The sequence below is a fragment of the Bufo bufo genome, chromosome 1, assembly GCF_905171765.1.
Source record: "Bufo bufo chromosome 1, aBufBuf1.1, whole genome shotgun sequence".
NCBI classification, from domain to species: Eukaryota; Metazoa; Chordata; class Amphibia; order Anura; family Bufonidae; genus Bufo; species Bufo bufo.
In genome coordinates this window covers 717098370-717114682 of record NC_053389.1, presented here as the reverse complement: position 1 = coordinate 717114682, position 16313 = coordinate 717098370, and the positions used below count along the sequence as shown (strand labels likewise).

The following is a 16313-nucleotide window of genomic DNA, read 5'->3' as shown; positions in this document are numbered from 1 at the left end:
GTGCGGGGTCCTCAACCTGTAAGGTCTCTATAACCGCTGTAATGAGATTGTCCACCATGGAGGACAGCAGGAACATGCCTCGTCCAAGGAGGACACGTCGGAGTGAGACACTCTAGGAGGTGGCGGAGAGGCAGAAGAAATGGGAAACGCAGACACCCTTTGGGGGAGGATGGTCTGGCCATTTAGCGGGACGGCCGCGATGGGAATGAGCCCTAGGATCCCCAGAGTCGGACTGGTCAGAGGACGGCATTGCGGACAAACGCCCCAGTATTCCCACAATGGCTTTGTTGGTATGGGAGATGTCCTGTACCATCTTTGACAGGGAGCACGCCCACTCTGGCTCTACCAAAGGCTGGGCAGTAGGGGCGACTGGGTCAGGGGCAAAGCCACTTGGCAGTGGAGCAGAGCACGAAGAGCAGAGGGGATCTAACTGACTGGATGGAAATTTTGAGGGACAAGAAGCACAAGTAAAATGGTGCACAGAAGTGACCGTCTGCTTTGGGGCCTGGTCTCAGACCTAATGAGTACCCTGTAGTAAAAGGTAGGAGGATGAGGGGGATGGGGGGGTAGGTTAAACCCTGTAGGAAGGGGAGACAGAGCTTACCCGGCCTGCGGCCCTCATACTAGCTTGTCCAGAGGTGCCTTGATCCAGAGTCCTGCCGAGGTGCATTTGAAACAGGATGTGGAGAAAAGGCGCCAAGATTCATCCCAGGATACAACTGAAGGAGGGGGAGCGGGGAGAACTTCATGCCCCGCCCCCAAAATGGAGTCAGTCCCCAGCGAAACTTCGGATAAGCGCACGCCCGACCCTTCTGCAGTCCCTGCTAAAGAGTCCTTCGGCCTCCATCCGGCGTCTTCTGCGCCCCATTGGCTCCAGCCGGATCACCACCTTCGGTGTGCGGCCCCTTGGGGAGGGCTGCTACACCGGAACAGAGGTGATCCGAAGGCTGGTGGGATGCAGAGGCTTTAGAAACCTCTGGTCCTTGACTTCTGGAGACCGGGAAGGAGCAGCGGGCTTGGGGACCCCCTGGTCTCCCATCTCCTGGGTGGGAGTGCAGGCAGCTAGGACTGCCTGAAATACAGCTACAAGAAAAAAAAAAGAAGAAAAGAAAAATTAGCAGACCTGCAAAGCAGGGAGGTCTGCCTCCTACAGACACTAAGCTAAAACGGATTTAGCTTAGTCCTTGTAGGAAGGGTATAGCTGAAAGGGAGGAGCTCACACTTGTGCTTAGTGTCCGCCTCCTAGTGGCAACAGCTATTCCCATGGTCAAGCCTGTGTCCCCCAATGATACAGATGAGAAATGACTTTTCCACAGCTAAACTTCTAAATGTCATCTTATCAAGTAATAAAGTAATAGGTGTGACCTTACAAATTACTGTTCCAAAACTGATGCTGTACTCAAATGCCCCTTTACACAGGCTGATTAAACAGGCAATTATCAGGAACAAAACATTCGTTCCAGATAATGGCCTGCCCATCAGAAGAGGCAAGAGCTGTGTTTACATGTAGCACTCACCTCCCCTGTATGGAGAAAAAGGATCGCTGTTGCGACTGCTCATCCCCATAGCGAATCACTGTTTCTGGGCAGCAGACAAAGGTTTAGGCAGCACGATCTGCCTTCCAGAACCGATAATTTAGGTGGCTGCAGTAGCAATGCTTTCACCTGATGAACGAGCGTTTGCTTGCTCATCGCCAGCACCTTTAGACAGGGCAATTATTGGGATGGAGTATTCCTAAGGAACGCTCCTCCTCAATAATTGCCCCGTGTAAAGGGGACTTAAAAGGGTTTTCTAGGACTTTAATACTGATGACCTATCTTCCGGATCGGTCGACATTAGGGCTGAGCAAATCGACTTCGGATATACGGAGCAGGAGCTTTGTACAGTATTAGAATATATTGGCTCCTATGAGCCGAATATACAGTGGTACCTTGCAACCGAACCAGAGTTCGGAAAATGTTTTTTTACAATACAAATTAATTTATGAATTACCCGAAGTCTCGAGAGACTTCGCAAAGCAATAACTTCGGCTCATCGGCGCCAATACATTATATTCTCCTGCTCCGTACAGTATTGGAACGAAGTTTTATGCGAATCGACTTCGGAAGTTTCATCCGAAGTCAATTTGCTCATCCCTAGTCGTCAGTATCTGCTAGTGGGGGGGGGGGGGTCACTATTAAAGTCTTGGAAAACCTTTTAAAAAGGTGTCCAGTTCTCATACTGATGACAGAATACAGGTCCTTCTACATGTGCAGATTTCTGCTAGTTAATGAGCGCTGATCAAAGATACAGCATGTCGATCGTTGCTCGCCGAGTGCTGTTTACAAGAGGCAATCATCTAAGTCACCATTGTTCATCCTCATGCAGTTTTCATTTGTTGTAAGTAATGAGTGTTTGCACGTTAGGCATCATTGTTTACATGGGGCAATGATCGGCAACAAGCATTTTTCACCCCAAATTACCAGCCCATAGAAAATGAACAAAGACAGTGCTAGGAATAATTAGTAATCTGTACACAGTGGAGACTACACTATATTACCAGTGTCTTTCAGAAGAAAAGGGGATCGTCACTCAGATAGAACTAATTGGCAAAATATGTACACAAACAAGAGCTGCTCAGCATTGAATAATGCAAAATGGGAATACCCATGATTACCGGTAATTGCTGCTAGGACTGCTGAAACAGTTACTCAAATCAATAGACAAAAAAAACAAAAAAACCTCAATGCAAATTTTTTTTTTTTTTTAATCAAGGATTTGTGACCATGGAGAGTGAGTGAAGCGCTTGCTATTACTCACCGCTCTGTGGTCTCCCATCGGCACCGCACTGCACTGTCCTGGCAAACACACATCGTCAAGACACAGTGCAACTAAATGCGCACTATGACCTGATGCTGTGTGACATCAGGTCCCAGTGCATTGTGGGAATATGCAGCGCCCCTAGTAGGAAAGGTAAGTATAGTATTTTATTTGAGTACTACAACGCTGCGGAACAGATCCGGACCCATTCATTTTTCAATCCGCACTTCCGTTTTGCAAAAAAATAGAACATGTCCTATTCTTGTCCGCAGACAAAGACAAGAAAAGGCATTTCTATTTAAAGTGCCGGTAATGTGCGGTGCGCAAAATGCGGAACGCAAAACACTTGCGGACGTGTGAATGGACCCTTACTCTGATTATGGGGGTGGGGGGGGGTTTGGGGGCTTCTTGGCGCTGAGGTATGGAGACTGATGGCATGGGATGGGGGAACTAATCTTTATGGCTGATGGCACTGTCGCTGGGGACACATAGTATGGGGGGGGAGGGGCTCATGGCGCTGGGGAGTGGGACTGATGGCAAGGGAGACTGATTGCGGCATGAGGGATGGCATTGGGTGCCTGACCATGGCATACTGCCAGCTACTATATGCTCCCATTGACGGTCCAGGGCAGCCTTCTGGCCATGTTCCGGCACACATGCTGGGTATTGCTTGGACCTAAAACGCTACTTGAGGCGTTTTTTTTTTTTTTGGTCTGGCCAAAACTCAGCTTGAATAACATGGCCGAACCCCTTTACAGTCAATTGGTGGAACCTACAGCAGCCGGCAGTATCAGTCTATACCCGATACAGTACACTGGGACCACTGGGGATGTCGGGTTTGTAAGTGGCTTTGATTCAAATGTCCTATAGATTCACATAATGATCTTCAGTTGTAAAGTCATAGATAGAAGAATAGGATTATATATACGGCCAACAGCAAGTGAAGCCACATGTCATGTATAAAGCACAATGCTATGCATGACTGAACCGAGCATTTACATGGAGGCACGGGCCGCAGAGCCTATAAATACATCTATGTAAAATGCAAGTTACCGTACATTGTGCCATTCAACAGGAAGCCAGCAGGCTCTGCAGACAGGGCACACATGAAATATACTGCTCGAATAGATAAAAAAAAAAAACTTCTGAACTGTACTGTAGATAAAAAAAAGGTATTGTATGGTATGTAATCAGCAGAAGTGATAAGTCCTCGATGCCACACACACAGAAACAGCTGTTACAAGGCTGCAAACATTCTGTCTAACCAAGGTACCTACGTCAGGGATCAGCAACCTTTGGCATTCCAGCTCCTGTGAAACTACAACTCCCAGCATGCAAACATGCTCTGCTGTTCTACTAAGCATCCTGGGAATTGTAGTTTCTGAACAGCTGGAGTGCCGGAGATTGCTGATCTCTGACCTAGGTAATAGCATATAAAGGTTCCTAAATACGAACCTCACATTCACGTCTTCATAGGTTAGGTTACTTTCACACTCGCGTTTATCTTGAGTTCACCAGATTTGATACTGCCGTTCACCGTTGGACCCCATTGACTATAATGGGATCCGGTCAGCCTCCAGCATGATTGCCAGGCTTCAGCTGGACAAGAACAGATGCATGTAGCAGTTTCTGTCTGGCTGAAACCCAGCACTCATGCAGGAAACCAGATGGATCCCATTATAGTCAATGGGGTATGGCTGTGAACGGCTATGCCGGATCCGGTGAACTCCGGCAGGCTGTTCTCTGCCAAATCTGATAAGCCTTAAGGCTCATGCACACGACCGTATGTATTTTGCGGTCCGCAAAAAACAGATCCGCAAAGAATACGGATGATGTTCATGTTCATTCCGTATTGTGCGGAACAGAACAGCTGGCCCCTAATAGAACAGTCCTATCCTTGTCCGTAATGCAGACAATAATAGGACATGTTCTATTTTTTTGCGGAAAGGAAATACGGACATACGGAAACAGAACGCACATGGAGCAACTTCTGGTTTTTTGCGGACCCGTTGAAATGAATGGTTCCGTATACTGTCCGCAAAAAAAAAAAAAAACACGGAACGGAAAGAAAAAAAAATACATTTGTGTGCATGAGCCCGTAGAAATATAATGGCATAACTACTTTCTACTACAAGTAACATGTTACAAAGATAATCACCTGCAAAGGCTCGAGCTTCGTCAGTGGGCACAGCTCTCAGGTGACGCAAGTCGCTCTTGTTGCCCACCAGCATGATGACTATGTTGTTGTCTGCATGGTCCCTCAACTCCTTTAGCCACCTTTCAACATTCTCATAGGTGAGGTGCTTCGCAATATCATACACCAGCAAAGCACCTACAGCGCCTCGATAATATCTGTTGGGAGAAGACAACAAGTCAGACAAGACTGAAGAAGAACCTAGCAGACACCTGTTACAGGGTGAAAGTCTGTGCAAACAAGAAAGCCTCAAGGTACAAGGCAACCTGAAGCTCCCACTGAGGTCTGTGGGTGGCCACGAGCACTAACCCTCCTAGAACATCCATTTGCCTTAATACAAAGGAAACGGCCACACAGAGGGTCATGCGGATTTTGGTGTGGAAATGCTGTTTATCAGCCACGGATTCCACCCTTTGCAGTGAATCTGCAGCATTTCCACTGTGTGGCCGTACCCTTACTCTATCCTTTCCTGCCCCCTGTGGATTCTTTCTACACTAGGAGGTCCCACCCGTAAACATGTTTGATCTATCACCATTACCCTGTACCCGCTATGACATATGGATGACTCACGCTGAGGTGATTGCGCGGTATCGTTCCTGTCCAGCCGTGTCCCAAATCTGAGCTTTGATTGTTTTACCGTCCACCTGGATGCTTCTTGTGGCAAACTCCACCCCGATGGTACTTTTACTCTCTAAGTTAAACTCATTGCGAGTGAATCGAGACAGCAGGTTACTTTTTCCAACTCCGGAATCTCCAATCAGCACCACTGTACAGAGGAGAACAAAAAAGGGTTAACAAAAAATGCATGTTCTATTAAAAAAAAAAAAAAAAAAAAAACACCCTAGACATAATTTCCAGATTCCAATACTTAAAGGGGTTCTCCGGTAATAACATTTTACCAATTGCCAGCGGTCTGCCCCACTAAACTAAGGATTCATACTTGCCTGCTACCCGCTGCTCCGGTCCCCGCTGTGTATACATCCGGCACAGCATGGGCATAGTCACATGCTCCACTGCATCGTGGCCACAGCGGTTGCGTCACTGCTGAAGCCATAGTGGAGCAGGCTGCTGGCACTTGGTAAATGTCATTATTACTGGAGAAACTCTTTAAAAAGAAGCCGTCACCTCTCCTGACATGGTTCTTTCAGCAACCACTGTGTTCCCCATGTAATAAGTCTGAAGCATCTATTCTTAGGACTATGTGCCATTCCTATATTATTCCTGCTAGAAGTCATGAATGAATTACTAGCAGTTTGAAATGAAGGTCCAGGTGGGTGTTACCAGTTGGGAAGGGGGGGGGGGGGGGGGGGGTCTCTGCAATCTAAGGGCTCTTTCACACGAATGTAAGGGCTCTGTGCCCGTGCTGCGGACCGCATACGGCGGTTCCACAATACACGGGTCACCAGCCGTGTGCATTCAATTGAATGGGTCCGCAAATCCGGAGAAGCGTTGCGAAACGGAAGCACGGAACCACTACGGAGTGCTTCTGTGGTGTTCCGTTCCGCAAAAAGATGGAACTTGTTCTATCTCTTTGCAGACAGACAAATCACGGATGCCATTCAGCTGCAATTTGTGGTCCACAGCACGGGCACGGAGCCCTTACGTGCGTGTGAACAAGCCCTAACACTGGTGGCACTGATTGGATAGTGTCAGATTGTGACCCCCCCAACTGGTAACACCCAGCCGGACCTTCACTGCAAACTGCTAGTAATTCAGTCATAACCTCTAGCAGGAATAACTAAGGAATGGTATCTCAAAATCATAGGAATAGCTAAGAGCAGCTAGAACAGAGCCGTCAGGAGAGGTTACAGGTCCTCTTTAAAGGGGTTGTGCAAGACAATAAAAAAGACGTTTTCCCGACACCGTGGCGCTCCTGACACCCAGTTCCGCAGGCCCCATTTCCTTCATTCTCAGGATCGCAGGAGGTCGGACCCCACCATATCCTAGGTGTACACGCAGGAAGATTAGAGGCGATGCACAGTCACGCCTGCTCACTTCTACTGCTGTAAATGTCTTGCAGACGTAGAAGCGTGGGAAACGTTTCGTCCTGATGGTGAGTAACCATTGCTCCGGCTCATGATTCACTGCATACATCCAGGTGCACCCGTCCGACAGGTCTCCCTACTCTTGGGACACTTCCCAATAACCTACTAAGGTGACGTCTGCTAGGGAGCGGTCTATGTCGGCCCATACAGCGGTATTTAACCTTTACCTGGCTGGACACCTGTATCCAGCACACAAATTGCCATTGAGAAGTGCACTGACCACTCCCGCTGGCAGACCCATGTGCCGCAGCTTTAAAACTGGCAAACCGCCTCCTATTCAGAACAAAGGGTAACGTCAGGGGTGCAGCTAGGAGCCGGAGAGAAGGAGTCCGACCAGTCAGACCTGGTGCGTCCTAATTTTGGACATTTACCATGATCCCGGAGACCTTTTAATAAATATTCTGCAGGCATCGGTCAAATTAATGACAGTTCTGACAACTCTGGCTTAAGTTGTCAGAACCCTCTCCAGATGCATCCAGTGGACCTGCAGGTGCTGAGAGGTCCAAGCGTGAGCCCCAGAGGAAACGCAGAAGATAAGCTGCTCGGCATATTTGGGGTTATCAGGGTAGATTTAGTGAGGAATTTTCATCCCCACGCCCCTCCCCCAACCTGGGACACACTCAGCATAAAGGTATGCAGGAGCAGCAGACTTTTGTACAGCGGGATTCCCTGCAGCACCCAAAGGCAGATGAGAAGATAAGGGCGAGGGTCCACAAAAGTGAAGACATTCTGGAGGGGGCTCCCGACCCTCAGGGTGTGTCTCCTGATACTGCCCGCTGTGTACAGAGCAGTGAAACGCGCCAGACATTCCATTCAATAATGGGAGGAAGTCATGATTGCCGAGACCTACAGAGGTGTGCGGGGGTCTCCTACAAGGATGGTACACGGCCCTGTAACTAAGAAAAAGGTGGCGCCTCCCAGAGCTCGAATGGTGAAAGGACACGCCACCTTTGCCCTGAGCAGTGTAGCTTGCGGCACAATCTCCAGCCGTGAGCCAGCAGGTGTGACACAATATGCCGGCGGTGCACTGAAGACTTGGGTGATTTCACAGGGCGTGTTGCGTGACTCACTGTGGTAACCGTGTGATGACACCCACACAGAAGGGTGCAGGGTGACTACGATGGGCCCAGGGCTCTAGTCGTATCTTCACAGATACTATACCGGGGGTCAGCAACCTTTAGCGTCCCAGCTGCTGTGAAACTAAAATTCCCAGCATTCACACAGGCTCAGCTGCTCTTGCAACTCCTATAGAAGTGAATGGAGCATTCTGGGAGTTGTAGTTTCAGAACAGCTGGAGGTTGCTGATCCCTGTGCTATAGAATAGGATCACAGCGAGGGCCACACACCCAACAGGAAGGAGTACATTGCCTAAACGGAGAGATTCCCCAGTAATTGCCAGCCTCCACGTCACTGGTGCTCTTCCTCATCTGTTAGTCGCAAAATTGCCTGACAACCTTTAGGCTGCCAAGACAGGCTCCGACAAGTGTTGTCACCAAGTGTCAGACCCCTGAACAGCCTGGTTACATCCATCAGATCTACAGACCTTTTCAGCTCATCCTTCTACGGCTTGGCTGTGCAGTCAAGTCGTGTTGTCCAGAGATATAAGAATATGTCTGCTCCCCTCCTAAAACAGCGCCACCCCTGTCCACAGGGCGTACGTAGTACTGCTGCTCAGCCTAATCTACTATAATGGAGCTGTGCAGCAATACCAGACACAACCTGTAGATGGGGGGGGGGGGGGCGCAGTTTTTTTTAAAATCCCATATAACTCCTTTAAGATGTGGATGCATAACTTCAAAGGGTTTTGAGAGTTAAAATGAAAATTCTTAAATTGCAAGAAAGGGGCTTAAATAATAAAATAGGTTACACTTGCCGGTTATTTGCACTAATATATATATATATTAGGGTGCCTGTATATATAGTACACACACTACAGCAAAGTGGAAATCACTTCTGTCTAGCCCAGGGGTCAGCAACCTTCAGCACTCAAGCTGTTGTGAAACTACAACTCCCAGCATGCTCCTTCCACTCGTGTGGGAGTTTAGAGAACAGCCAAGCAAGTGTGCATGATGGGAGATGTAGTTGCCGGAGGTTGCTGACCCCTGATCTAGCCAATCAGCATCCCCCACCCCCTGATACGGAGATGCAGACTCCTGGGTCCATATGTAGTCTCTCCGCATTGAAATCACTATTTTAAAACAGTCCCTTAAGTCTGGAGGGGATCCTTGTTGCTGGCCCTGTGCGTGATCATTTTGGAGGTCCCCTTTAAGAGTCCAGTCTATACTACGGCTATATACAGGGTGTGACCACCATCGCTTCCTGCATGGAGCAGTGCACCTCATCGCTGACTATACACTAGGCCCAACGTGTTCTCCATGAAGAGTTTATGGTTAACCACCTCCGTGCACTGAAGAAGGGGTCACAGACACATTAACAGTGCAGAAGAAACATGGCGTCTCCCAGCGATATTAACTGCAATCCATCTACCGGTATAGAACAGGAGCCGGGGGAGGTCCATTGAGGAGTCTTGTGCTCACCCCACCCAACATTCCTGACTCCTGAGAGGTCAAACTGTCCTCCGACTACTGACCCTGAACACATAAGGCTCAAAGTCCCCTGACAGGAAAACCTCCCGAACTAGAGGTGATATCAGCACATTTTACACCGCCACTGATCCTGAAGGACTCACTAACCAGGAAATTAAAGGGACACTACACCTAATGACTCTACTCTCCGCATTCCCTGTAGTCCGCCCTTTCAGACTAGGGATGAGATCAGTAACGGGAAGTCCAGGACAATGTCTGCCCCCATGACGCATCGGCCATACTTCCAGATACATTCCAGCAGCTTTAGGTATAGGGCCCTTTAAATCACCTGAATGACAGGTAAGGCTTACATTATGTCAGGATATACAGGATAGTCAGAAAACGTAACTACATTAGACTGGGCACAAACCTTTGTGTTTCCCTCCCAAAAAAATTGGGGGCACTCAACCTAAAGATGGCAGCTTATAATACAGGACACCATTATACACATCTGGAGGTTCCCGGACCTGAAGACACACGAGATAACGGAGTGTTCTTGGGGCAGACATGTTTCTGGACTTTCTTAGTAACTACATTAGTGTCTCATTCAGCAAATGGCATTTACCATGTAGAGAAAGTTAATACAAGGCACTTACTAATGTATTGTGATTGTCCATATTGCCTCCTTTGCTGGCTGGATTCATTTTTCCATCACATTATACACTGCTGGTTTCCAGGGGTTACGAGAGTTGCTGCGCATGTGTTCCCATGTGAGCTGCCGACCACCAGAGAGGATGGCGCTTTTTCCTATAGTGTGCAAGCACGACCACCGCTGATGGATTGCAGGGTGGTCATAACCATGGAAACGAGCAACGTATAATGTGATAGAAAACTGAATCCAGCCAGCAAAGGAAGCAATATGGACAAATCACAATACATTAGTAAGTGCCTTGTAGTAACTTTCTCTACATAATGAATGCCATCTGCTGAAGTGACAACCCCTTTAAGGGGTTATCCAGGGACTTGAAAAAGAGGCTGCTGCCTTCCAAAAAACCAGCACCACCCCTGTCCACAGGTTGCGCGTGGTATTACAGCTAAGCGCCATCACTTCAGCGGACCAGGGACAACCCACGGACAGGTGTGTGGCTGGTTTTGGAACAAAGCAGCCATGTTTTTCTAAACCTGAACAAACCCTTTAAATGGCCGATAACTGGGAACAACAGGTTAAACCCAGATGCAGATTAGAAGGCCTAGGTGGTGTCAGGGTCCCTAAAGTAAAGCACAAACATGCAGGAGGTGTGAAAAAAGCGTTTCAAGGAGATTTCACTGAAAACCAAAGGATTATTCATTCAGAGCCCTTCACGCTTCCTGGCGATCTGTGAAAGCGCCATACTTGTTAGACGGGCGCCATAATTCTCCACTTGGCTGCCTAGCAACAGGCCGACCGGGCTGGTTCTCCACTCTGTGGTCGGCGTGTACTGCCGACACGGCACTTCCCAGGCAGAGCATCATCAGGTACTGGACTGGCGGAGGTCCTGGTAATAATCAGCCATCAGCTCCCCTCCGTGTCCTCCCAGGAAATAACAGAATGTCCGACTCCCAAACCAGGAAGTGGAACGCGAGGAAACCTCCCGGGGAAAGGCTGAATTTCACCAAAGTGATCCCGGCCGAGAGGAAGCCGCGGGGAAAGGTCATCGGCGGTGTGTTATCGGGGACAGGAAGTGAAGTGTACCAGTCTGCAACTTGTATCTCCGACTCTCAGCAGGATCTTACCGGTGGGAGTCGTAGTCCTGCCCACTTTGTGAGCACTGCTTCATAGAAGTGACCTGAAACCACAAGCAACTGCACAACTACAGCCCCCAGCATGTGGCGGGTTGTAGTCTGACCACAGCGGTTGAGCGGAGAAGGGGTTAATAACCGCCTGCGGAGGACGTTACATCAGAAGTGATTGATTCATCCTGTAACCACTATACAGTCATCTCTGCATCACACAGGGTTAACAAGCAGCGCCGCAGCAGCAGCCCCCGGCACGGAGGACTTACTATGCTGCAGTCAGCTGCGGCCTGCTCCACCGACACTACATGCTGAGCACTGTGTACAGATGTAGCAGAGCCCACTTGGTCATTTACCTGACTTGATAATGCAGCAGTCCTATGTAACAGACCATCCGTGTACACCAACGTTTTTTGCGTTCAGTATGCGTTACTTATACTGAACCATTGATTTTTGCATTAAAAGATAGAACATATCCTATTACTGCCCGCAAATCACATTCCGTGGCTCCATTCAAGTCAATGGGTCTGCAAAAAAAAAACGGAACACATACGAAATGTACTCCGTATCCGTTCTTGCGGAAACCATCTATTGGAAATTTTATGCCCAGCCCTATTTTTTCCATGTAATCACTGTATATGTCACACGGAAAAACGGAACAGAACACAACTGAAACAAACGGATCCGTTCAAAACGGGCCGCAAAACACTGAAAAAGCCATACGGTCCTGTGCATGAGCCCTGACATGAATGTGCCATCTCCGTGTATGACACGTATCTACACCGTATGTGATGTAACTGACACCCGGCCCGGGCTGCGGCTCTCCTCACCGGTGCCCGCATCCTCCCCCTCCGGTTACCGGACCCCCCCATCCCCCCTGACGCAATTCTGCTCCCGTCACCCCCTATTCCGCACGCCCCATCCACCACACTCCCTCCGTCTATGTATGCCCCGCCGCCAGGAATCCGTCACCTGCACCCCATTGCCGACGCCATTACGACCCGCGCTCCCCCCACGGCTGTCAGCGGCCCTCCCGCCTCTACCTTTGAAGAGATAGTCATATTCGTCGTCCCTGGTTCCCATGCTGGCGCTTCTTGTAGTGCTCCGGATCTGCAGCTATCGGCAACAACCGACAAATCTCCAGGAAGCCCGGCTGTGACCTAACCCCTCCCTGAAACAGGAACAACGCTTCCGCCCAGTCCCAGCCGGAAACAGGAATGCAGCACTTCCGGGTTCAACGGAGCAAAGCGCCGCCATCTTGGTACACCTCCGCCCGACATTATCTTAGACTTTGTACTCGTACAGCATTTCCTTTGCCCGTTTATTATGGCGCGTTCAATTCGTTTACATGTACAGTTTATGAAATATGTCGCCTAAAGTGGCCGCCACAGCGACGGTGACGGAATGCTGCCAGAGGAGCAAAATGGCGGCGCTTTGTTCTGCGGGAGGTGTTGCAGTATGGCGGGGTGTAGGCAGGACGCTATGACACTGCAGGCAGAGCATAAAACATGAGCCGCTCCGCTGGACGCGCTGTCTGAGGCTTCCACAAAGGAGACGGAAAGTGCAGGAAGTAGGCGCGTGCTAGGACTGATGATGAGCGCTGACGTGTACGTCTTAGGCAGAGCGGCGGCAGCTGCTGCTATGAGCGGTTCCATGGTGTAATGGTTAGCACTCTGGACTCTGAATCCAGCGATCCGAGTTCAAATCTCGGTGGAACCTGGCTTTTTTTTTTTTTTTCACACACCTTCCCAACTACAGAATATTCTAGATACAAGCTGCATTATTCTTAAAGGGATAATATCGTCCTTAGACATTAGAACTGATGTATTTATTTTTTCTCTTTTTAAATGGCTGCTACAGTGCACTCACATTCATATGAGGGTGTTTCCGTTTTTTCAATTTTAATTTTTTACTCCCAGCCTCCCCAAAGCCATAACTTATTTGTCCATTCACTTGTTTTTTTGCAGGACAAGTTGTACTTTCTAATGGCTCTGTTTATGTTTGCATACAGTGTAGTGGGAAATTTTTTGGAAATGAGTTGGAAAACCCCCCAAAAATTTGGGATTTTTTTTTTCTTTGCATCACCATATTCTTACCCCCAAAACTTTTTAGTTTTTTATGTGTGCTGAGCTGTGTGGGGTGATCTGTACTTTTCATTGATACCATTTCGGGGTGTGTATGACTTTTTGATCGCTTTTTAATAAAAAATTTTGGGGGGAGCTGAAGTGACCAAAAAAAAAAAAACTGAATCAGCCATTTTGCCTTTTTTCCGTTTTACCATTTGCTTTATGGAATAAATATTTTTATATTTTAATAATGTTTTATCATGCGGCAATACCCGTTATGTTTATTTTTTTAATTCTTTATGTACTTTTATTTTAATTTTGGGGGAAGGGGGGTGATATGATTTTTTTTTTATTATATATATATATATATATATATATATACTCACCTAAAGAATTATTAGGAACACCATACGAAAGTTTAGAGTACTCAAACTACTAAAGGAATACTGTTGGCACACCCTTAACATGTTCATAATCTTTGGGGTTGGTACACATATAATCAGAGATACACTCACCTAAAGAATTATTAGGAACACCATACTAATACGGTGTTGGACCCCCTTTTGCCTTCAGAACTGCCTTAATTCTACGTGGCATTGATTCAACAAGGTGCTGATAGCATTCTTTAGAAATGCTGGCCCATATTGATAGGATAGCATCTTGCAGTTGATGGAGATTTGAGGGATGTACATCCAGGGCACGAAGCCAGGGCCGGCCTTAGGTGTTCAGGCGCCCTGTGCGAGCTAACCTTGTGGCGCCGCCCCCCCCCCCCCCCCCCCCCAAAAAAAAAAAAAAAAAAACACTGCTTGTTGCTGGCATCATGGCATAGGCTGGCTGACTATCCAACCAAGTAGTTACCAGCCCACACACCCCAAAAGCCGGTGTAATGTTATACTTCCCTACTTCATGAGATTTCCCTACCTTCGTCACTTCCGGTCGCACCGGACATGACGTGAGGAGGTGTGCAGCGCCGCGCAGGCGCACAACGACAGGTTAGGGAAATTTCACAGCAGAGTGCGCATGCGCCAGGAGCCTCGCCGGCGGTTAGGGTAGGGAAAGACTATGGGCCAGTGCGCAGGCGCAGTGATCGGATGGATGTTCTCAGCTGGACACCGGCCGACACTGCGCATGCATCGGGAGCCTCACCAGCGGTTAGGGAAGGGAAAAATTACGTACGGGCCAGTGCTTTTTCCCTACCCTAACCGCTGGTGAGGCTCCCAGCGCATGCGCAGTGTCGGCCGGTGTCCAGCTGAGAACATCCATCCGATCACCGCACCTGTGCACTGGCCCATAGTGCGCCCCCCCCAATACCCCAGTATAATAAACATTGGTGGCGCAGTGGGCCCCCCCAATATAACAAACATTGGTGGCGCAGTGCGCCCCCCCCAATATAATAAACATTGGCACAGTGCGCCCCCCAATATAATAAACATTGGTGGCGCAGTGCGCCCCCCCCAACACCCCAGTATGATAAACATTAGTGGCAAAGTGGGCAGTGCCAATGAGGGTTAAAAAATAAAAAAATAATTAACTCACCTCCTCCAATTGATCGTCTCCTGTTCTTTCTTCAGCACCTGTCAAAGGACCTGTGGTGACATCACTGTGCTCATCACATGATCCATCACCATGGTAATGGACCATGTGATGAGCCCAGTGACGTCACCACATGTCCTGAAGAAAGAACGATCAACTGGAGGAGGTAGGTTAATTTTTTTATTATTGTTTAACCCTCATTGGCACTTCCCACTGAGCCACCAATGTTTCTTATACTGGGGTGTTGGGGGGGGGGGGGGCGCACTGTGCCACCAACGTTTCTTATAAAGTTATACAAATACAGGAGGCGGGTGCCGGAATCAAATAGCCGACACCTGACCTTTGTGACAGGGAGCTGCGATCAGCGGCAGTTAACCCCTCAGGTACCGCACCTGAAGGGTTAACTCAACTGCAGCTGATCGCAGCTCCCTGTCACAAAGGTCGGGTGTCGGCTATTTGATTCCAGCACCCGCCTCCTGTATTTGTATTACAGGTCAGTTATCTTCATTGGTGGCGCAGTGGCCACAGCCCCTCCCCTCCTCCTCCCGTCTCTCTTCTTATTGGCAGCGGCGGGGGCAGCAGGCAGGTCAGACACAGGGGAGGAGGAATCAGGTTAGACAGGGGAGAAGGCGCCCCGAGGGAGAACACAAGTGCAGCCTCGCCTGCCGCATATTACATTGCGAGCTGTCGGCCGCCCAGCGCCCCTGTTGCTATGGCGCCCTGTGCGGCCGCACAGTCCGCACACCCCAAAGGCCGGCCCTGCACGACGCTCCCGTTCCACCACATCCCAAAGATGCTCTATTGGGTTGAGATCTGGTGACTGTGGGGGCCATTTTAGTACAGTGAACTCATTGTCATGTTCAAGAAACCAATTTGAAATGATTCGAGCTTTGCGACATGGTGCATTATCCTGCTGGAAGTAGCCATCAGAGGATAGATACATGTTCTCATTCTGTTTACGCCAAATTCGGACTCTACCATTTGAATGTCTCAACAGAAATCGAGACTCATCAGACCAGGCAACATTTTTCCAGTCTTCAATAGTCCAATTTTGGTGAGCTCGTGCAAATTGTAGCCTCTTTTTCCTATTTGTAGTGGAGATGAGTGGTACCCGGTGGGGTCTTCTGCTGTTGTAGCCCATCCGCCTCAAGGTTGTGCGTGTTGTGGCTTCACAAATGCTTTGCTGCATACCTCGGTTGTAACGAGTGGTTATTTCAGTCAACGTTGCTCTTCTATCAGCTTCAATCAGTCGGCCCATTCTCCTCTGACCTCTAGCATCCACAAGGCATTTTCGCCCACAGGACTGCCGCATACTGGATGTTTTTCCCTTTTCACACCATTCTTTGTAAACCCTAGAAATGGTTGTGCGTGAAAATCC

General features: G+C 48.8%; 1 protein-coding gene and 1 non-coding gene across 2 annotated transcripts in view; one reads left to right on the top strand and one right to left on the bottom strand.

Annotated features, from left to right (window-relative positions):
• RAB11A (RAB11A, member RAS oncogene family) overlaps nt 1-12542 on the bottom strand; it is a 36574-nt gene extending 24032 nt beyond the window's left edge. Inside the window, exons 1-3 of the mRNA XM_040414289.1 lie at nt 12380-12542; nt 5564-5759; nt 4958-5151 (exon numbers count right to left, since the gene is read on the bottom strand). Coding sequence (XP_040270223.1) covers nt 4958-5151; nt 5564-5759; nt 12380-12419 — 430 coding nt within the window. The 5' untranslated portion in view covers nt 12420-12542. The remainder of the gene's footprint in view (nt 1-4957; nt 5152-5563; nt 5760-12379) is intronic.
• Nucleotides 12543-12983: 441 nt separating this feature from the next.
• Nucleotides 12984-13055, top strand: TRNAQ-CUG. The gene has a single exon. It is a non-coding gene; the product is annotated as a tRNA-Gln (tRNA).
• Nucleotides 13056-16313: the final 3258 nt, after the last annotated feature.